The sequence below is a fragment of the Onychomys torridus genome, chromosome 20 (assembly GCF_903995425.1).
Source record: "Onychomys torridus chromosome 20, mOncTor1.1, whole genome shotgun sequence".
Lineage (NCBI taxonomy): Eukaryota > Metazoa > Chordata > Mammalia > Rodentia > Cricetidae > Onychomys > Onychomys torridus.
The window spans coordinates 27,554,828-27,578,441 of NC_050462.1; the positions used below are offsets into that span (position 1 = coordinate 27,554,828).

Here is a 23,614-nt window from a genome sequence, read left to right on the forward strand (position 1 = left end):
GGACGTCCGTGGAAACACAGTGTGCTGTGTGTAGGAAATCAGACAGCTGTGTTGGTGTCTGGACTAGTGTTTTCTGCTCATGTCCCTTCTTCATATGCTAAATCCTTTCAAGTCTTTGGAAGTCTGCACTCTGTGTCCTTTAACACACCAAATACCCTAAAGAACTGGGTTACAAAAAAATACCTTTTTATCAAACCTTCGTGTTAGCAGTAAGTAAGATACATAGGTGGTAAGCAATTAAGCAAAAATATGTAACGTGTTGTGGAGTAAGTGACATGGAGAAAAATGGTAGAGCAGGAGTTTGTGGTTTTCATATGGAGACCAGAAAGATCTTATCAAACAGCTGACATTTCCTGGTGCCTGGAGCTCAGTACTAGTGCTTACGTAGCATGGATGAGACCCAGCAGTCTGCTCCCAATACCACCGTCCGGTCCCACCCCACCTCAGAAGAATCTGTGAAACTAATTTGTTGTAATTGCTTAGGAGCTGGAGAGATTGCTCAACAGTTAGGGATGTTTGCTGCTCTTTCGAAGAACTCAACTTTTCCAGCACCCTTATTAGGTACCTCACAACAGCTTAGAACTCCAGCCCCAAGGGATCTGACACCCTTTTCTGGGCTCTGCAGATGTACATACAGTGTACAGAGTAGTTAGTTAATTAAAAGTGGACATTTAAACACTCGTGAAATCAGACATTTATGCAGTTCTCCCATCTAAGACTAGTTTGTTATATCTGACATCAGTCATCCCCAAACTGCTTTTAGTTAGATTAACATGATCTTTGTGAAGCTCTTTTTGGGGGTACCCGAGCATACACTATAACGCACAGACACAGAGAGACGGGTTCATCCTCACTGCTGTACTTCACTATATAGTCTGTATACCCTGCTCCACTAGCTCAGACCTTCAAAAGAGACACTCTGACTGGGAATGCAGGCCTGGTGTGGTCTCCTTTAAGGAGAGAGATCTATGTATGTAACAGCTCATTGGCCCCACTAGTGAGTGCCTTTGCATTATTTTGTCTTTGGCTGTGCAACACTGGTGGCTACTGTTGCAATCATTGGCTACCCAAAAGCAGATAGCATGCTGTCACTGAGTATTGTCCTCCTCCCTGGGGCTGTGGTGAACTTGAGGGTGTGCCAGCATCTCAGGAATTCAGGTAAATTTGAGTTTTCTCAGCTGCATGAGGGCCTTGTCTGATCTGCTGGGAGTGCAGTTCCACGGCTCTGGACAACGGTGGACTATCTTCTAATCATAGGTACAAATTGCTGGTGGCTGCAGACTTGGACTTCAAATGTTGAGTGGACTATTCATAGTAGTCACATTTCCACTTGGAGTGAGGAAGTAAAAAAATCTCTAAACTTCCCCTAACTGCATCCTATTTAAGTGATCTGACATTTTACGTAAACAGCACAACAACAAAATGACCTTTAATTTGGGAGGTGCACTGTTAAAATTACAGCCCATTAGAGGTGGTGAGTATCCCACCTAAGAGCTTAGTGACACCCTGATGCAGTTTTATTTTTGGTAATGATGTTCTCTACTTTCTGTATCAACATATAAAATCTCAAGGGATGAAATATTAGATACCCGCATTAGGGACACCGAAACCCCATGGTTTTGCTCAGAACACTGGGGGGAAAAATCTCGTGGTGAAATACAGGATGTATATGCTTTAGCTGGTTATTTTGAGCATAAACCAACTATGACATTATGTTAAATGAAATGTCAACAAAAATGAAGTTTACTATGAATCGCACAGAAAAGAAGGGCATCGTGTTTTATCTCTCGGTTTCAGATCGCTTTGTGCCATTAGAATCTTTCTGTGTCTTCCTTCCTAGAAAACAGTTTCTTTTCCCAAGTGTAAGCAGATGCTTTGAGAACTGGTCATGTAGTGTTTGTTTGTTTTGTTTTGTTGTCCATGTCATGCTTATTTAGGACAGGATCTTTCTTTGTAGCACTAGTTGGCTTTATTCATGGTGCTCTGACCTCTCAGTTCTCTGGTGAGGGGTTATGGGATCGGATTCCCTGGACGGAAGTTTCAGGCAGTTGTCAGCCACCATAGGTGGGTATTGATAACTGAGCCTGATTTCTCAGTGAGAAAGAACAGCAAGCGTCCTCTTAACCGCTGAGCCATCTTTCCAGCCCCTCTCCAGGCTTCCTTATTCACTCTTAAGTTTTGAAGAGTCAGTGAGTTCTTACAGGTTGCATTAATATTTACAGAGTCTCATGTTAGAAATGAGGATTTAAAATAGCAAATAAAATTATGGTAACTTAGAAATAATTTGCTTCTGGCCCATGAACTATCACAGCAAGTAAGGTGCTTGTCCTACAAGACTTGTGGTCTGAGGTCTGTCTGGAGCCCATGTAGAGGTAGGAGGAAAGAACTGACTCCTCAAAATTACTCTCTGATCTCCACACACATGCTTGTGTGCACACCCACATGCATACACTAATGATAACATTGATTCATTTTTTTCTCATACTACATAAAGAATATTTTCAAATTAAAACCATTTTCTTTTAAAAACTTGAATTTCACATTGGTGGTGTTTAGTTGTATGTCTAATATTGATGTTAATTTCTGTTCTTGAAGTGGTAGACTGATTTTGTTCATTTTCAAGAAAATGTATTTCCAGAAATCAAATTCACCATGTATTCACTGTAGCTTGTCCTTTAGAGAAAAGTAATACTCATTGGAAAAGTAGCTAGTTGTAATAAGCCATTTGTATAAATGTTTCTCAAGCTACCTGTCATGTCCAGGAAAGTGCCTTAATATATACTTCCTACTTTATTCCCTAGAGTAGTAGACAAACATATATTCAAGAGTTGAGATTTGATACAATCTACATTTCTTTCACTGCTTTATCAAGGGCACTTATAATTAAAAACAGCTATGAAAAAGTGTCACGAGTGCATAGTGGTCAGTACAATGACTGTTAGTAGAGTTATTTTATTCACCACTGCCTGGATTTGTGCCTAAGACACATCCATTTTTATCATTATTGATTTTGCACTTCCAAGCAGGCTTGTCATAAAGTGCATTTTGATGTTATTTTGAAAATGTTTTGGTGATTTCCTAGAAAGCTCCTGGATCCTTCCCGTTCCCTAGTCTCCCAGTAGACCTCCTTTTGGAAACCAGTGCTGTAGTAGAGGTATTGGCACTGAACCGTAATACTTTGATTGTCAAGTATAGCTGCCTTTTGTTTTGTTGAGGCAGGCCTGTGCTATGTAACTCTGGCTGTTTTGGAACTTCCTGTGTAAATCAGGCTGGCCTCAAACTTGTTGGCATCCACCTACCTCTGTCCTTCTGATGCTGGGACTGCAGGTGTGTGGCTTGATTTTGTTTGTTTGTTTGTTTGTTTGTTTTGTTACATTTTAGTGAGTTGTGTTCTTTTCCTGCTTGAGTTGGCATACAGAGAAGTTGCATGCAGTACTATTACATGTATTTAAGGGAGGATTCTTAGAGTCTAGTTAGTATCATTGTACTGTTTGGTGACTGTACAATCATATTGTTACAGATTAATTTACAGAGGACATATTTCAAGATATATAAGCAGGAATTTTATTCTATTAACATGTTTTTCAGACTGTTGAGTCACTTTTTTTCTAGTCATGCTTTCTGTTTTGTTTTCAGGCTTGCATTGATGACAATGTTGATATGGTGAAGTTTCTAGTAGAAAATGGAGCAAATATCAATCAACCTGACAATGAAGGCTGGATACCACTCCATGCAGCCGCTTCCTGTGGATATCTTGATATTGCAGAGTAAGCCAGTTCTGTGTTTTAGTTTTATGCTAATATTAAAAACAGATTCTATAAAAACCCTTGTTAATGATTAACTCTATTACCTTCATTCCTAAAAATTCTTCCCAGGAACGAAAATAAGCAATTCTTAGGCATCCAGATACTGAGTTTCTCACTGCTGGGGCCTTCTGAATTTTGTATTAAAATCAATAATGTATACATTTTCCATTTGATTTCTTTTGAGTGTAGCTATAGTCTGGCTGAATGATGTAGGGTTAGTGTTTAGCAGTCTTGTGTACTCCTAAGTCATCATGATTGGTCAGAAGGAACTCTTCTTAACTGAGGTACATTGCTGGAAGGAGAATGGGGCATAATTCTCTAGTTTACTTCTTTAGCTTTTCTGAAGATCATTTTCTGGAAGTACATCTTGTGGGATGTTTAGTGAGAGTCACTGTATTCCCAACTGCCTTTTATGAGTACTTTGTTCAAATATTTAATATAGGAATATAAATACATTCAAAATGTTTTCCTTAAATTAGTTTTTATTACTGTGCATACCACTGTATAATCTATTTTCTTATATCAGAGTTTATCAAGTAATAAATACTGAATATAACTTAAACACAACAAAATGAACAGTAACTACTAAAGTAAAGCACTTTTAATACGCTTTCATAAAAGTTAATGTGAGAGGAAAAAAACTATTTGCAGACCATAGTTGACAGCAGCTTTGAAACTACAGATGAAAAGCTTCCGATTAGAGGGCCTGTTGTAATTAACTTTCAGTAAACCTGCATTGTGGTATCTCATTGCGTTTTCTCTTTTCTCCGTGTACATAAGAATTGGATATGTATGTTTCAAGGGGAAACAACATAGTGTAATAAAAAGTGACCTGGCCTGGAAACTGGAAGATCTGTATTACTTCAGCTTTATTGTATGTCTGTCACTAACTGCACTAATGTTTTAGAAGTTTGTTTCTTTGAGGCTGGAGCTTGTTTGTGTTTAGTCTGTAGACTAGGAAAGTCTTGATGTATGTGTGTGAGGTGTTGGTGTGAGTGCAGATGTGTACACACATGTGGGCGTGTGTGTGGAGGACAGAGGACAGCTCTGGTACTGGTTATCAGATGCTTTCTGCCGGAGTTTTGAAGTGGGGTATCTCACTGGTCTGGGACTCGGTGAGTAGATGAAGCTGGCTGGCCACCAAGGTGCAGAGATCTTCCCAGCTCCACGCCCCTGGCACTGGGATTAGAGTCACAGGTCACCACACCTGTTTTTTGTTTTGTTTTTTAAAGTTGTGTTTTGGGGTCAGAGTTATTAGGCTGGCACTGCATTGAGCTGTCTCCTCAGCACCAGCTGAGAAGTTATTTTGCTATTACAAAGCATTAGTTATCCAAAATTAAAATAGTGCTTCAGTAGTTTTTTATGTCCTTAATTACTTTTCATGCTTAGTAGGGGACTGAGGTCTCTTCATAAAAAAGATGAGATAGTTGTTAGTTGTTCTTCAAAGATAACTTAAAGCTTAAGCACTTAAGCTCTGAGTCAGCTAATATGGATTACAGATGCTTCCTTACTCACTATTGAGGGTTGGGATTTGGCAGGTTCGTTTTTTCTAAGTTTCAATTTTCTCCTCTATAAAATGGGGTTAATATTTCATAGGATTGTTGTAAGGCTTAACTAGGGTAGCCTATTAAGCACAGTGTACGGCACATAGGGAATCCTTGGTGTGTGTTAGCTTCTGATAGTTATGTTTGTGTTTCCGCTGGGAAAAACGAAACTCAGCCACTTTCTTTAGATGCTAATCCTTGTGCTTCCTTTTTAAATCATGTTTTTGAGTTTGAAAAGGTAATAACAGTTCTGTATCATTTCCTTGCATAGATTCAGTTGAGTCATAAATCTGCTGATTCAGTTGTGATACCTTCAGTTACGTGTAACAGAATTCAAAATTTAAAACAAGTTAATCAGTAAGGACAGTCATCATATACAATAGTATGTTGTTTGGAAGAATGGCTTCATTCATTCATTCATTCAGATTTATTAAACTATTTAATATTATGAGCAAGGACTTATAGCCTTTCACGCTTTTCTTCTGAATATCCCAGTTACAGATTTCATTCTTAGCCATGTCTCCTCTTATCCACAAGATTATTACCACCGTTCCGGAATTGTGGCATTATACATCCACATCTAAAAGCTTAATTAAAAATGGGTCAAGTGTGAAAATTACCTTCTTCATATTTCACAGGAGCGCCTTTTTATGGCTTAAAAAAAAAATTCCATTGTATGTATTTATCACATTTTCTTTGTCTATTCCTCCGTTGATTGACACCTAGGTAGGGTCCATAATTTAGCTATTTTTAAATAGTACTACAGTAAACAATGATGTGCCATATGATGTCTTAGTTGGGATGTTTATTGTTGTGATAAAACACCATGACCAAAAGCAACTTGGGGAGGACAGGACGTATTTCAGCCTAAAAGTCTTAAGGTCCCAGGCCGTGATTGAGGAAAGTCAGGGCAAGAACTTTGGATAGGAACTTGGAGAAAGGAACTGAAACAGGCCAGGAAGGAATAACGGTTACAGGTTTGCTCACTCATGTCTTCTTAGCCTGCTTTCTTTTTTTGTTGTTGTTTTGTTTTCTTTTCTTTTTTTGTGTTTTTTTTTTTTTTTTTTTTTTGAGACAGGGTTTCTCTGTGTACCTTTGGAGCCAGTAGTGGAACCCGCCCTGTAGCCCAAACTGGCCTCAAACTCATAAAGATCCGCCTGCCTCTGCCTCCCAAGTGCTGGAATTAAAGGTATGCGCCACCGCCACCCCCACCCCCCAGCTTTAGCCTACTTTTTCTATAACCCAGGACCACCTGCCTAGGGGAGGCATTACTCACAGTGAGCTGGGTCCTCTCTATTACAGCCGCTCTTCTGGATGACCCCAGCTTGTGTCAAGTCGACATAAAACTAGGCAGCAGAGTTGACTGGGAATCCTTTGCACAATGCCCAGAAGTTGGTGGTGTGGCGGGGTTATATGGTAGATACATTTTAGATTTATTTTGAGAAGGTTCTTTTCGGACTTCATGGTGACTGCAGGAGTTTAAACTCTGACCAGCGGCATAGCACGGCTCTCTTTTGTCACATCCTCACCATGATTTGCTGTTAGTCTTTCCTTTAGGGACTGCCATTATAACTAGGATGGGATGGAATCTCAGTCTAGTTTCAAGTTACATTTCTTTGATAGTACATTTCTTGTAGTGAGAATGAACATTTTTGTAATGTTTTCTGGCATTTGTACTTTATCTTTAAAGAATTGTTATCTTCTTTCATTATCTCATTTATTGATTGAGTTGTTTGATTTCCTTTTTAGTTCTTGAGTGTTCTTGATACTAATTATGTCAGAAATACAAGCTAGGAAAATTGTTCTCCCATTCTGTAGGCTGCCTTCACTTGAGTATTTCCTTTGCTAAACTGAAGCTTTTTAGTTTGATAAAATCCCAGCACTCGGGAGGGAGAGCCGGATGGATCTCTGTGAGTTGGAGGCCAGCCAGGTCTACAGAGCAAGATGCAGGACAGGCACCAAAACTGCACAGAGAAACCCTGTCTCAAAAAACAAACAAAAAATCCATTTGTTAGCTGTTGTCATGTTTCCTGTGAGACTGGAATCCTGTTGAGATTCTTTCCTGGTCCCATTTCTTAAGTGTTGCCTCTGCTGTTTCCAATAAACGCCTCAGAGCATTAGGTCTTTGATCTGTGTGCAGTTGATGGTTACACAGGGTAAGGGACAGGATCCAGTGTCATTCTCCATGTGTGGATATACAGTCTCACCATCATCACCGCTTGGTGAAGAGTCTGTGTTCCGATGTATAGTTTTTGGCATATTTTTCAAAGTAGGTGGCTACATGTGTTTACAGATATCCCACTAGCTCTGATCTCCGTCTCTGTTCCGTGCTGGTGCTCTGCTCTACTGTGGCTCTGTAATAGAATTTGCAACAGGTTATGCTGATACCTATAGCATTGTGCTTTTGCTCAGCAGCGCTTCAACTATCAAGGGTCTTTTGTGCTTCTATGTGAATAGTAAGGTGAGGTTTTTTTTCCTATAATGAATAACCTTGGGATTTTGATGAGTTGTATAGAATCTATGGATTGTGTTTGGTTTTAGATTTCTTTTCGTCATAATTTGTTTTTCTTTCCATGTTTTGGTGTCTTTTTCAGTTTCCTTCATGACTCTTGCACAGTTTTCATTGTAGAAGCCTTTCCCTTCCTTTGTTAGGTTGAATGTATTGTAGTGCAGAGTACTATTGAGTTGTTTGTGGGGTTTTATTTACTTAATTTTTGGAAGCAGTTGTGGAAGTGTTTCTGCTTTCTTTCTCAAATATTATTGGCATATAGTAAAGCTGTTGGTGTTTTTATGTTGATTTTTAGATCCTGCTAAGGCTTTGATGTCCTCATTTTCTACTTCTGCCCCAATTATTTTCTCTCCTTGGTTTACGGTTTTTGCATATTGATTTTTAACATAATGAGTTGTCCCATTAGAAACCTTCAGCAAGGACTGATGATTTTTCAAGTTAAGCATCTTTTGAAGCTCATACATTTGAGCATGTGACAGTTGCCTTTACTTGGTTAACAAATTATACCATAATTATTGAGGAAGCTCTACTCTTCTGTAATGTGTTCTAAAGATGTACATTGCTACTGGATTGGTAATTTCTCAATTCATAATCAGTAAAGGTGTTCTTCTTTAGTCCTTTCCTCATTGCCAGACATTATGAGATCAAAATAACACACCATTACTAATGAACGTGGTCGTGTATTACACATACATTCAACTGAGTGCCCACTACTGGTAACAGTGGTTTGGTTCTGGTATTTTCTTCCTGTCTTTAGGGTATTTCTGTGAATGCATTGAATGGCTTTTTGTTTTGTTTTTGAGGTGGATTTCATTATACCATCTGGACTGGCCTGGTACTTGACATGTAGTTTAGGCTAGCTAGTCTCAAACTAATGACTCTCCACCCTCAGCCAAGATTAGAGGCATGCACCCTTTAACCAGCTGAGATAATTCTTTGCTCTTGGTGATGCTGTCAGGTTGACAGTACCTTTGGTTCATTGGTTTAAGTTTAGTTTGAGATTCTTTTCCATTTTAATTTTTTTAAGTAAAATGCTACATTCTAACCACTTAATTTCCCCCTATACCCTACAGATAGCCATTATACATTTTTTCCTATTAATATCCTAATTGGATTTTTAAATCTAAGTATTAGTGAAAATAGGTAATCTTTTATAGATAAGTGACAAAATGTCACAAATATTCCTCTGAGCTATATTTTAAAAATGACGCCAGGCGGTGGTGGCGCACGCCTTTAATCCCAGCACTCGGGAGGCAGAGCCAGGTGGATCTCTGTGAATTCAAGGCCAGCCTGGTCTCCAAGGCAAGTTCCAGGAAAGACGCAAAGCTACACAGAGAAACCCTGTCTTGAAGGAAAAAAAAAAAGATGTGCTGTTCTGGAGGCCACTTGTATTTGCGTGTAGAAATAAGTCTTTGATTGTTTCATATATATGACTGTGTATGTCACAGTTTTACCTGTCCCACTTAATTAACCTGTGAACATTGTTTAGTTCAATAATTATATCTTTAGTCTTGGCAGTAAACTGCCAAGAGGGATTACTATGTTTATTTAAAAAATATCTTGAGTGATTTAATTAGTATTTTAATTGTTGAAGTGATTCTTTGTATTTTAGTTTCATTACTATATTTTCTTTTTAAGCTTCTACTATAAATGCTTAAGGAATGCTTTTATCTTGAGTAGCCATAAAATTTTCTAATACAAAAAAAATTAACCCTATGTTATTAGGTTAGCCATATATGGTTTCATAGACTGTAGCCTGATTAATTAGTACACTAAAGTTTTTTTTTTTTTTAATGGAGTAGTAGTAATGATTTCATATCTCAAATGACTTGTAGCATGCATTCAATAACATTTTCCAAGGTCTTATTTATAGCACTCAGAAAAAAGCTTTATTATCTTCATCACTTGATCATTGAAGACGTGGCTATTTAAGGATATAACTTTAAGATGTTTGGAGTAGTTTAGTTATGGTTTGGTCTTTCCTCTTGATAGCTTTGATCCATAAACTCTACCAAAATCTTCAAGATTTTTGTTGGCTCACCAGCAAAGTATATCCACTGTCTAACTACTTCTTACAGCCTCCTTTATTCTCTCTGATCCTGGGTACTGTTGCTTCCCACTGGGTTATTATAGTTCCTGCACCAGACTGTCATCTTCTCTTCACCTGTTTCTCAGTGTGGTTGGCAGGATGCTGTTACGGTACCTTAAGCTGGGGACCACAGTCTTAGAGCCTCCAGTGCACTGGATTGGGTTCAGGGTAGAAAGATACAGACCTGCAAGAGTCTGATTTGTCTTCCATTCACCACCCTTACTTGCTGGCTCTATCTTTGACCCTTTTCTAGGGTCTTCTGTAACTGTTATGGTTTCCTTGCTGAGTCTTTACACTAGCTAGACATCTTCCTTTATGATCTGCTTATTCCTTCTGTCTAAAGTTCAGTATTGGTATTTTTAAATTTTTAGTTTTAGTTTTCAAAAATTATGCAATACATTGTGATAGTATTTTTCTCCTCCAACTTCTAGATTCTCCCCAGCCTCCTACCCACCTGTGATAGTTTGAGTAGGTATGACTCCCTAGACTCATGTGTTTGAGTGCTTGGCCCATAGGGAGTGGCACTATTAGGGGATGTGGCCTTGTTGTAGGAAGTGTGTGTGTTCTGGCTCCCGTAGACTCATACTGTGGATTAAGATGTAGAACTCTCAGCTCCATCTCCAGCACCATGTCTTCCTGCTCACCACCATGCTCTCCACCATGATGACAATGGACTAAACCTCTGACACTGTAAGCCAGCCCCAAGTAAATGTTTTCCTTAAAAGTTGTCATGGTCATGGTGTCTCTTCACAGCAATAGAAACCATAAGACATCACCCAACCTCATAACTTCTTTATGTTTCCCCTCCCTCCTAAAACAAAAACAAAAATCTACACAGAAATGAAAATCAAACAAGCAAAAGGCCAATAAGGGAAAAAAAATGCCAAAGGAAAAAGTCAATAAAAATAACATTGAGGGTTTTTTGTTTTTGTTTTTGTTGTTGTTGTTGTTGTTGGTGGTGGTGGTGGTGGTGGTGGTGGTGGTGGTGGTGGTGGTGTGTGTGTTTTATCCAACTACCCCTGGGTATGGGACATGCTCAGAACTACACAGATTCAAGCCAGATGGAGGTCTCAGTCTTGAGGAGTAGTGGACATGGGCTCCCACCCCTAACCAAGAAGCTATTTGCAGTTGATTCCTGCTGACAAAGGAAACATCAGTTTTCACCCAATTAATGTCACTTGTTTCTTTCTTTTTTTTTTTTTTTTAATTTACTTATTTAGTATACAGAAGAGGGCGCCAGATCTCATTACAAATAATTACAAGCCACCATGTGGTTGCTGGGAATTGAACTCAGAACCTCTGGAAGGACAGCCAGTGCTCTTCACCTCTGAGCCATCTCTCCAGCCCTGAATGTCACTTGTATATCAGCCGCATTCCAGGGCAGAGCCCATGCTCAGTTAGATTGCCAATTTCTGTATGCTCGGCCAGGTAAAGCCTGTTTACGTTATGTAATGTATTTGGATAGTCCCAGGTAGATGAAACATGCTAGAAATGAAGTTTTGCTATAATAACTAAGTTGAATACTTGGGAAAGACTCAAAGGCAAGTCCTACTGCTATGTAAGTAGATGTTGGTGAGACAACTAAAAGATTGAAAAACTAGATGATGTATCTGAAAAGACTGCTTTAAATACATAGCTAAAGCATTACGAGTGTGGTTTATGTAACAAAAGTACCACAGACTTGCAGATATTAGGAACATCCAAAGAAAAGGCTTGATCTTCAATATAGGATGAGTTAGTTTTAGAATTTATCTATTTGTTGCTGAAGGAAATGTGTTTTTTATATGTATTGTATTTTATGATCCACTGGGGTTTGAGGGATAATTTAACCATGCAAATGCTGGTCTTGATATAGGGCTTCTTTGGACTTTTTCATGAAGACACTAGATTGTGGAGAGTGTATCAGATGCAGTATGCAGAGATTTCTGTGCCATACTGAGTTTGTCCTTTGCTGGGGGTTCATAGTTAGTCTGTTTTGTTAACTCCACTGTCTCTGACAGACCAGTGGGGACAAGAGCACCAGGGCATTGAGATTCAGAGTGGTAATAAGGTGTTAAAGTGGGTGGGCACTAAAGGGTAGTTGTAGTGGTAACAACAATAGCTGACATTTGCCCGGTGGTGACCACGTGTCTTTTCACCATATTCTCAGTCCTTTACATAATTTCAGTTGTCTTTATAACCACACACAAATGTATTTGAACTGTCCTGCCTCATGTACGCTCCCAAATACTGAAACTCCAAGGAAAAGGTAAAGTTGACAAACACACAGTTGGCTGTAGTCCTGGGGAGCAATAAAACATGACCACAAATCCCACATAATTATAAATTGCCTTTTTGTAGAAATATTAATGAATTTGGTTATAGAATGCTGCCTCAAATCAGGGACTATGTAACTTATTCTGTATTATTTTTCTGAACTATGAAATTTGGATTCTGATGAAGAATGATATATTAATACGTCTACTTAATAAATGAGGAAAACAAGTCAGAAAAGTTCCATGTAGGAAGTGACATCTAGTATTTGAGTCAAGATAGTCTAGCTTTTCAAGTCTGCATTTTCAGCCCAAACAAGATTGTGCCTCCCATCTTGCCTTTATAATTGGGAGAATTATATGGTTAACGTTTATTTAAGTTTAGAAAGTTCAGTTTGGTTACTCTCCCTTGAGGTACCACTGGGAAACGTCCAGTAGCAACCAGAATAGAATTTTATAACGTTCATTCTGAATTTCATCAAGTCTAAGATGTCATCCTTCTAATTCTGTGTATTCTTTGCCAATTAAAAGATAACATTTTTGATGTAGGTATATTTTTAGCTCAAAGGATTTTTTTTTTTTCATAGTGCCGAAGAATGTTACAGCTTGGCTTAATAATGCTGCATGACCTTGTTCCTTGGCTTACTTTTGCTTTGCTGGGACCAGGGATGAGTATGCATACAAAGCCATAGAAAATGGAGGGTGGGATCACTGGTTAATGCTGAAACTAACCAGAGAAAGTGAAATTCATGAATGTCAATCAGATAGTAGAGGTGAGTGCTGAGCTCACATTCTGAAGAACACAGAGTAGTGCTTTTCTCTGCCTAGCCAACTTTGAGTCATAGATAAAAGTTAATGCCATGGGATTCTGTTTAATTTTGTATGTTCTTTTTAAATATTTACAGTTATAAATGACAATTCGCGAATACTACATAGTTTTATCAGGTATATGCTAACTACACGAATGCATACTTCATAGACTTTAAGGCTTTGGCAGTTGAAGACAGAACTTGGCTTTCTTTCATTTCTTACGGCATCTATCATGTTTGTGTGTTTTGGGATTATTTGTTTGGCTTTGATGGGTGTTTCTTTGAAATTGTGCTTCATGAAGCTCACCCTTTGAATGCTTCAGTTACTCTGAGGTGTGTGCTTTGTGTTCAGTCTTCATGTTCTTTGAGTGACTTCTAACACCCCAGCAGAAGCGTTCTGAACCTAGTCTCTGGGGCCTGCCTAGCAGATTGACTGACATGCTGTCTGGAAACAAGCAGTTTCTCACATCTTTTCTGCCTTAGTTTCAGTTTTCTGTTCCATACATTAAAGCTACATGCCCCAATTCAAGTACCGAGTCGTCCTTTCCACTCTGTTTCCGTGGTGTTAGGTGTGCATGTGTGTGCTAAAGGCGTAGAGTCTGGTCAGTCTTTTCCGTTACTCCAAGGAAATGTCCCCGGCCCCCGAGACACAATACTTCCTGCCACACAGCACTGGCCCTTTTTGTTCTCTTTTACCTAGAATACACTGTCCCTCTGCTATGTGTGTGTTTTCTTTTGTGGAAACGAAATTACACATTCATCAGATAATCTTTTCTTGATTTCCAGTCAGTTTTCTTACTACAGGTTGAACATTCCTAATCTGAAAATCTAAAATAAAAAATACTCTTTAAAAAAAAGAACAAACCTGTGACACAGGTGCAGAGTTCACACCTGACTTCATGTTATGGGCAAGTCAAAGCAAATTATGTAAAAGTATTATATAAGGTGATGTTGGCTACATGCTATTCATGTTCAGCCTTTAGCCTTAAGGCCCACTGTCAGGATACTTAATAAGGTATTCAAAAAATACCCCCAAATATACATATTCAAAACACTTCTAGTCCCAAGCATTTTGGATAAGGAATATTCATCTTATTCTTTAAATAACACATCATTCTAAGACTTAACACAGTTTCATTCTTTGTTGATACTGTTTATTTCTTTAATACAGGGTTTCGCTAGGTAGCCAAGACTCACTGGAATTTGCCATCTTCTTGCCTCAGCCTCTGGGATTACAGACAGTTTTACATTTCTATGTATAATTTAGTCTAACTCTTGCTATAATGTAAGCTCTCTGGAGGAAAGACCATGTTTACTATTATATTGCTGGTATGTAGGCGACTAAAAAGCCCATACTTAAATATACAAACAAAATACGTAAACACGCTTCACAAAAGGGGAAGTACAGAGACAGTAAAAACTTTCAGCTTTCTGTGTAATGAGGAATACAGATTACAGGGCAAAGACAAGGTACTGTATCTCCATGTTGACAATTTTTTTAAAGATTGGTAATATCAAGTGACTATTTACGAGCATGTCCATTAAAAGAGTAGTATTAAGTAAAGACATGATCTTAATATACTGTGGGTGTATTTAAGTTATCAGGAAGAATTACATTCCAGTTCACTTAGAGTAGTTTTGTTAATTTTGTTTTACAAAAATAGCTGTGTAAATATGCTTATATGCACATAAATTTATAGCAAAGGTACTAAAAGATTTTGTATGCTGTCGATGGGGCTTATCTCTGGGAAAAGAAGGAACAGATGGTAAGGGAAGGTATCAAATGAGTGTCTTTTTTTTCCCCCTTCCCCACTGTAGACTTGTGTTTGTTGAAGGGTCCTAGGACTGCAGCTGAGTGGGTAGGACACTTGCCTAGTATGATCCCTAGCGTTTCATTAAAAAACAAAAAACAAAAACAAACAAACAAACAAAACAAAACCTTGTAATGAAGCTTAGGCGTGTTCCCATCTAGCTCTTAAAACTTAAATTAACCCGTTTACATTAATCTACGTTCCGTCACATGGCTCATTACCTCTCCTCAGTACCCTAAGTCCAACTTCCACAGCATCTGGCTGGTAAATCTCCTGCCTCAGATTTTTTCCCAGATTTCCTATCTCTGCCCAGAGAGTCCCACCTGTCCTCTCCTGCCTAGCTACTGGCCATTCAGCTCTTTATTAAACCAATCAGACGATGCCTTAGGCAGGTGAGGAAGGACAGACACATCTTACAAAAAGATTATCCCAACAGAGGCTCAGTTATGTGTGGAAAACAAAAAACAAAAGTATGTTACAAGAAAAATGGCATTGTATAGAAGGCAGTGGTAAGTCATTGAGGGAATGTCCGTACTTCCTAGTTTAAGTTAGATAAGGACATAAGGAATGTTAGTAAGTCAGTGGTTCTGAGAGGTATGCATTTGATACAGTGAAAGAATTAATCATCTTTCTGCCTCTAGATTCCTTTGTCAGGTTTGAGGACTCCTGTGTTTACTTAAAAATGAGTTTTAGTTGTATAAAATACACAACTGTGAACATTAGAATCCATTTGCCAAAACACAGAAAACCAAGATTTAGTGTAGTTGTGTTTCTGTTTGTTTTAACATGATCAGTCATAGTGGTTATCCTGGTGACTACTATACATTTCAGAATAATAATTGTCATTAAATATAATTTTTTCTTAAGACTTATAAAATAAATTTTAGTTTATGTAAGTGTTTCCCTACATTTATATCTGTGCTGTACTACACGTGTGTCTACGGTGTCCTTGGAGGCCACAGAGGACATCAGAACCCCTAGAACTCTGGTTCTAGTGCATGTGATTGTGAGCCACATTTGGGACTGTGGAAGAGCAGTCAGTGCTCTTAACCCTGAGCCATCTCTTCAGCTGTCAAGACTTATTTTAATTATTTGTGTCCATGTGTGAGTATGGACTGAGTACTAGTATCCTTCAAGGCCAGGAGAGGACATTAGATCTGCAGCTAGCTAGCTAGAGGAGGTTTTGAGCTGCCTGACATTGGTGCTAGGAACCAAACTTTAGTCCTCTGTATGATTAATATCTGCTAGCTGCTGAGCCAACTTACACTTCATTCTTTTTTATGTATTCAAGACAGGTTCTCACTGTGGCCCAAGCTGGCCTTGAACTTGTAGCAATCCTCCTATCCTAGCCTTCCCTAATCAGTCTAAGTCAACTGACCTTTAGGAGCCTACTGAATTCTATTCCAGATTATTATTACTAACAGTGAATATTATTGCTTATTATTAAACAATAGTAATTATTAAACCCTTTCTTCATTAGAGTGGAACATACTTGAAATTGTAGTAGCTGGGAAGATAAAGCAGGACTCGGGGTTCAAGGCTAGTTGTATAGTGAGACTCTGTCTTGGGGGAGAAAACCCAACAAAATAAAACCCACCTCTCATAAAACTGATACTGGGAGCATGAAACTCAGAAAACCAGTACACTTGGAAAAAGTAGAAGTCTCAGTGGGGGCAGTCCAAAATGATGCTATGAAAGGCTTTCTAATTATTATTAAAACCACACTTTCGTTAGTAAAGCAAGTATGTTTGTAGAACATTTAAGAATTATAAATTATTAATTTAAATTTCTGTGATAATTTTTGTTTGAGTGATGTGTGTATTTATTACTTTGTTTTTCTCCCTGTTGCTGTCCTGACAGAGGAACGTTACTTGTCGGGTGCACAGTGTTTCATTCAGCAGGACTCCTTTAGCTGTCCTTCTTTTGATTTTACAGGTTTTTGATTGGTCAAGGAGCACATGTAGGAGCTGTCAACAGTGAAGGAGACACACCTTTAGATATTGCAGAGGAGGAGGCAATGGAAGAGCTGCTTCAAAATGAGGTTAATCGGCAAGGTAATACAAAGAGGACATGTCCAGAGCTATTTTTTGTTTGTTTTGTTTTTCTTATAAATAATTCCACTCTCTCTTTATATGTTTTTAAAAATGAGTATATATCATAAGATGTGGCCATTAAAAGTATATAGAATAACTTAAGAGTGAAGTAGCAGGACATACAAGATAGATGGGTCGCCTTGCAGATTTGAACAAGATGGCATAAATGCCTGCTGACGGGAGCATTTGAGCTGAGCTCTACATGAGGATAGAGAATGAGTTTGTGAATCTAGAAACAGAGCATTGGGGACAGAGGAAGCAAGAATGGAAGGGTGAGAAGGTGCCTGGTGTAACCAAAGCTGCCCCAAGAGGACGAGCACCGTCAAAGTGGCAGAACAAAACGAAATTGCTAGACGAAGTTGGGCAGTAGCAGCAGGCCGTGGCTCCTACAGAGTCTGGCTTTTAGTACTAGTAAATTAGGAAGCTGTTGGAGGGATGGAGGCAAGGGACGAACGGGATGTGATGTTCCGAAGTTTCTAGTTGTTAGGCCAGGAGTAGATTGAAGGGAAGAGGCGAAGTGTGATATTTAGGAAATAATTGTGATAATCTAGATACAGTGAGCTTAGACATGAGTTGGGTGTAGATTAAGTGATTAGAAGATGTGTGTGTGTGTGTGTGTGTGTGTGTACACGTGTACACACATACATATATGTTGTAATCGGGATGAAACAGGGTTTTGCTGTGTATCCTAGACTGACCTTAAGTTTGCAGCAAACCTCCTGCCTCAGCCTCCTGAATGCTTTAATTACAAGTATTTGTCACCATGTCTACATCAGAGGATTATGAGTATAGTTTGATAGCTGGCCAAGAATAGTATTGAGTGATAAGATAAAGGGAATGTAAGAAAGAAGGAATCCAAGATCTTTAAATGAGCGATTGGATGGATTACGTTTCTATTTGAGATGGGAAGATTGTGAGATTTATGTCTTAGAAGATCATTTAAACATGCTAAATTTGTTTTGCCTGTTAGATATTCAGGCGGTTGAATATGTGAATTTGGAGAGAGATACAGGGTGGAGATACATGGTAAGAGGTACCTCTATGATAGAGAATGGTTGCTAATGAGTACAGAGCTGTTTCTAGGAGTGATGGGGATTACAGAGTTGATTGTGGTAACAGTTGCACAACACAGTGGATTTTCTATGAATACTGAACTGTATACTAGAAATAGAATAAGAAGTTATCTCTTGAAGGAATTTTTAAAGCACATATATTGTTGTAATTATTAAGGCCACTCCATGTAGTTAAAAGGGAGGTTTATTTTGTGGGGTAACTTACAAGTGAAGGGATAGGTAACAGGGTCTGGGAAAAGTGTAGCGCAGTCCGTCTATGTTCTCTGGAGAACTCTGCTCGGTCTACCTCCAGCATCCAGGGTCCAGGAACCCAGATAGCCCATGCATCCTGATCTCGGGTCTTCAGCATCCTCTCTCAGCCCCACCTTGTAGGCGTGACAGTTACCGAAGCCTCAGTGGGGGTGGGAACTTCCAGGTCACAGATGGAATGGCTACCCACTACACACATGTAATAGGATATTGCAATTCTGTTTCTGGAGATACGTCCGAAAACAAGAGAGTCCCTAAAGATAAATGTGTGCGCTCATGTTTGTAGCAGCATTGTTGCAATAACCAAAAGGTGGAAAGATTGTAAGATAGAATGGAAATTTCCAACAATGTTCAGGTAACTTTTCTTATGTTTGAACTTACACATTGTAAAATAATGAAAGCATATAACTTATCAGATCTTCAAGGGTATCGCCTATGTGCTTTGGTAGTGATACACATTATACCATAAACTATAATTTGTCTACTGCAATGGCTCCAGGATTTTTAAAAATTATGAGTAGGTTGACACTCTTATCTTATTTTTTTTCCAGATAACTAAATAGAATATTTCAGTATATTTCTTTTCAAAGGAAGGTCAGAGGTACCTGTAGCATGGCCACATATCAGTTATTGGGAAGGAGAGAAACTAGATAGAATCCATGCTGTAGGATTCCATCTTAGAGAATTCCCAGAATACAAGCAAGCTGCAGATGAATGGTTGCCTAGTTTTGGATAAAGTCAACAGTGGCAAGAGGGAGAACTGTAGTGGACATGAAGACAGCTGAGTGATAAACTTTTGTTCTTTAGCTGGAGTGGTAATGATTCCGTAAGTGTGTGTATCCATTAAAACCTTCCCAGTTGTACACACAATGTGTGCCTTGTGTCAGTTATATTTGAATTTAAAAAAAAATCATAATTTTAAGCCAAAAAGGATACCGAAGTGATAGAGTATTCTCTTAGTATAGCAAACATTCTGGGCTGACAAACAGTATTCAAGACGACAACTTTTATATGTATTTTGCCATAAACATTTAAACTTTTAATTTAAAATGTGTGTTTATAAAATTACTATGATCATACAGGTATTATCAAAACTGTTATACTAAAGTTAAATAATAGGAAAGGTGTGGGGTATTGTTTTAAAGAGTGGGCTTATGCTGCAGTATGGTTTATCAGGAAGTAGAAGGTAAAGATTATAAAGGAGTAGAAACTAAGTAAAACTCTGGAAAATGGAATCTTCTTGTTCTTAGGACTAGAGAAATCACGTGACTACTGACTGGTTTGTTGAAAATAAACAGGCATCAAAACTGAGGGAAGTTAGGGATTTAGCTCAGTGGTAGAGCACTTGCCTAGCAAGCTCAAGGCCCTGGGTTCGGTCCTCAGCTCAGAAAAGAAAACAAACCAACAAAACTGAGGGAATGTATTTTAATTAAGACACAGCGCAGTGGGTTTTCTTGCGGCACTTGCGTGCATTTTGTTTTGACCCCCACACCCACTCACACTCTTCTGCCCTTTGGCTCTTCTTACTCATTCTGTTACCTTCCCCATCCTCCTTCCTGAGATGCCCCTTCTCCCTCTCACGCCGTCATGACCCATCCCTGTACATAGTACATATGGAACAGTGAGGCCGGGATCCACACGGGAGAGACAACATGTGGTGTTTGCTATTCTGAATCTAGGGTGCATCAAAGCTGAATATAATTTCCATACCTGCCTCTTTGCTTGTAAATTTCATAATATCACTGTTCAGTACAGCTAAATAAAATTCCGTTGTGTATATATACCACATTTTCATTCTCTGTTCATCTGTTGAAGGGCATGTAAGCTTATTCCATTTCTGAGGAAATAATTTGAACAGCTGAAGTAGAGGATTATAAAAGGCAGCCAGAGCCCAGAAGAAATAGCACACATTAGAAAACAGTTATAAAACAGGGACACACAGCTTTAGGTGTCCGTGTTCTGGGTAACTGTTTCTTCCATGGGATTTCTAGAGCTGAAGAATCTGAAAGAAGAGATGCATAGTAATAACCTTTCTGTTGTTGTTTTGCCTCTTTGAGATAAGGGCCTTACCCTGTGGTCCAGATTGCCTCAAGCTTACATCTGTCTCCAGCTCCTGAGTACTGGGATTACACATGTGTGCTGCCATATGCAGTTAAGAAAAATTTATCAGCTATTTTGCCATGATGAGTATTCAGATAGAAAGCTGTAATTTTCTGCCAAACAATGGTAATTCTTTAAATAAAGTAAGTCTTTTCATGCTGCTATTTATATAACATTAGCAGTTATTGACAATAAGTATAGGTACACATGGACTTGGCAGTACAGACTTATCATGCCAGGACATGGAAAACAGCAGAAGGAACCTAGAACATGAATTCCAGACAGTCCTGGGTTCCACCCTATCTGAAATATCAAACATTAAAAAGAAGAAAGGCGGCTGACTGGCTGTGGAACTTAAGGGACTCATCTGTCTCTGCCTTCCTGCACTGGGATTGCACCGTGCCAACCAAGAACCACTTAACAGCTGAGCCATCTCTCCAGCTCCACTTGAAGTTGTTAAATAATAGTTTGCCTTTTTAAAGAGGGGATCTTGTTATGTAGCTCATGCCAGCCTATAACTTGTAGCCCAATCTGGCCTTAAATTCCAGATACTCCTGTCTAAGCCTTGTGAGTGCGGCCTTTTGCTTTCTTATTCTACTATTCTTGAGTAGTAAATAGTTATGCTTAAGTAAATTGCTTTTGAAATTAGTAATGATTGAACAGAAAGAAGCTGAACAGAATTTTTGCTTCATATTTCATGTGATTTTTGGTTTTTTTGTTTTTTAAGCTAAGGTTACAGGATCAGATGTTTGTGTGTGACAGTTTCTCTGTGTAGCCTGACTCTCCTGGAACTCAGTCCATTGACCAGGCTGTCCTGAACTCAGAGATTGCCTGCCTCTGCTCCCGGGTGCTGGGATTGAAGGCATGTGCCACCACCACCAGGCACAGATAAGTTTTTTTAATGTTAGCTAACCAAATTGGTATTTAATGATTGAACAGAAAGAAGCTGAACAGAATTTTTGCTTCATATTTCATGTGATTTTTGGTTTTTTTGTTTTTTAAGCTAAGGTTACAGGATCAAGATGTTTGTGTGTGACAGTTTCTCTGTGTAGCCTGACTCTCCTGGAACTCAGTCCATTGACCAGGCTGTCCTGAACTCAGAGATTGCCTGCCTCTGCTCCCGGGTGCTGGGATTGAAGGCATGTGCCACCACCACCAGGCACAGATAAGTTTTTTTAATGTTAGCTAACCAAATTGGTATTTAATGATTGAACAGAAAGAAGCTGAACAGAATTTTTGCTTCATATTTCATGTGATTTTTGGTTTTTTTGTTTTTTAAGCTAAGGTTACAGGATCAGATGTTTGTGTGTGACAGTTTCTCTGTGTAGCCTGACTCTCCTGGAACTCAGTCCATTGACCAGGCTGTCCTGAACTCAGAGATTGCCTGCCTCTGCTCCCGGGTGCTGGGATTGAAGGCATGTGCCACCACCACCAGGCACAGATAAGTTTTTTTAATGTTAGCTAACCAAATTGGTATTTTATGATGCCTGAGAGATTTGGCTGCATTTTTTGTAACTTGCTCTGACAGTTGTTGCTCTAATCACTTTGATATATTCTACTTAGTTTTCTCTTCTGTTTGCATTGTTTAAAAGTGTTAGAACTATAGCAGATGAGTGAAGAACCTGTTAAGTAGATACCCTTAGACGATAAGGCAATGAAAGAAAAGCAGAGTCAGTTTTAGAGCTGGTGCTAATGCTAACATCTTTGTGTTTATTCCTGATCTAAAGCTTTATATATGTTAATTTTCAAAATAACCCTGTCGTCATTTCCTCATGTCACGAATGAATAATCTGAAGCAGAGCATGCATGCCCTTCACATGGCAATACAGCTAGTGAGCACCAAGTCAGGCTCAGTCTCAGACAGTCTGGGTTCACTTCTAGTTCTTAACCTGTCATACTAATAGCCAAATAAATTAGGGCTTTCTCAGCATCACTAGTCAGTCTGTCAAAGCTCTGAAATCTGAAAACAAGTCTACTAACATAAATAACATGACTTATTGATAGTTTTGTTTTAGATTTTGATGAACTAAACAGTTGCATTTTTTTAAAAATTTAAGAACAAAGGAAGAGAGATCTGGCTCAGTGGTTAAGAGCACTAGCTGCTCTTCCCAAGGTCCTAGGTTTAGTTCCCAGTACCCACTTGATGGTCACAACCATCTATAACTCCAGTTCTAAGGGATCCAACACCCTCTTCTGACCTCCATGGGCTCCCATCACACAGGTGGTACACTTACATTCGTGCAGGTAAAACACGCATGCACGTAAAACATGAGAAGGATTTTTCTTTTCTGTCTTTCCGTAAGCTGTTTTTTCAAACTGTTTCCTCCACAGCATACCTTAAACTTGAGTTGTTTGGGCCAGATCTGGAGGCAGAAGGAAGGGATGTTAAGTGAGGAAGTTTCTTCCCAGGGTGACACAACACTCACACACATTCCTACTTACTTCAGAGAGGGGAGCCCTGACAGTCTGAAGTAAGAACTGCACCAGTGAGCGTGGGTTGGCATTTCTGACAGGTGTTGGGGGAAGGAGCCAGGAGGACTCCGGTGCACCTGGATCACTGAGAAGCAAGACGGCTTGCTTCTCCCAAGAGCAGCAGTGAACTGAAAGCGGTTCACTGGAGCTGCCTCACAGTTGGCAGGCATCTCATCAGTCTTGACTCTCCTTTCCCAGCGGGTCAGTCTCCTTCCTCACTAGTTGTTCACTTCTGTAATGCGGGGAGGGACTTCTGAGACTCTTTCTGCTTTCTCAGACATGTGACATTTTGTTCACCTCCTGAGCCTCCTGGAAGAATGCTTCAGTTCCAAGGAGACTGCTGTACAACAAGGGAGTAATTGCTTTGTAATTGGATAAAGATAAACAAACACCAAAGTAAGAGTCCGAATGTTTTAAGATAGTGAAAGTAGAAAAAATTCTAAAAAGAGCTGTATCCTGGGAAGTGGTAATTTGCCAAGCAAGCAGAATGAGGATGTGATCTGTGTAGGAGATAATTGCTTAAACAGCATGATGCACTTGGGAACATAGATGAGATCCAGATTGTTCCCACCGACTGAAAGTAGAAGAGGAAGACCAGAGATGAAGTTTAAAATACAAGTTATCTAAGACCTTGTCTCAGAAGAGATGTTCGGCCATTGACAAATTCTAGAGAGATGAAATGACCAAATTTGGGCTATTCCAGTCTGGCAGTGGTAGGAGTATTGAACTGGAAGGAAGGAAGGGGTTAAATCAATGATCAAAGTACAGTGTAAAGTAAACTAGTGATAGGAACTGTCAGAACAGACA

General features: G+C 39.1%; 1 protein-coding gene across 3 annotated transcripts in view; it reads left to right on the forward strand.

Annotated features, from left to right (window-relative positions):
- Ppp1r12a (protein phosphatase 1 regulatory subunit 12A) overlaps nt 1-23,614 on the forward strand; it is a 109,796-nt gene that overhangs the window by 36,541 nt on the left and 49,641 nt on the right. For all 3 annotated transcript variants that reach the window (XM_036169552.1, XM_036169554.1, XM_036169553.1), the window contains exons 2-3: nt 3,637-3,767; nt 16,756-16,874. In XM_036169552.1, coding sequence (XP_036025445.1) covers nt 3,637-3,767; nt 16,756-16,874 — 250 coding nt within the window. The remainder of the gene's footprint in view (nt 1-3,636; nt 3,768-16,755; nt 16,875-23,614) is intronic.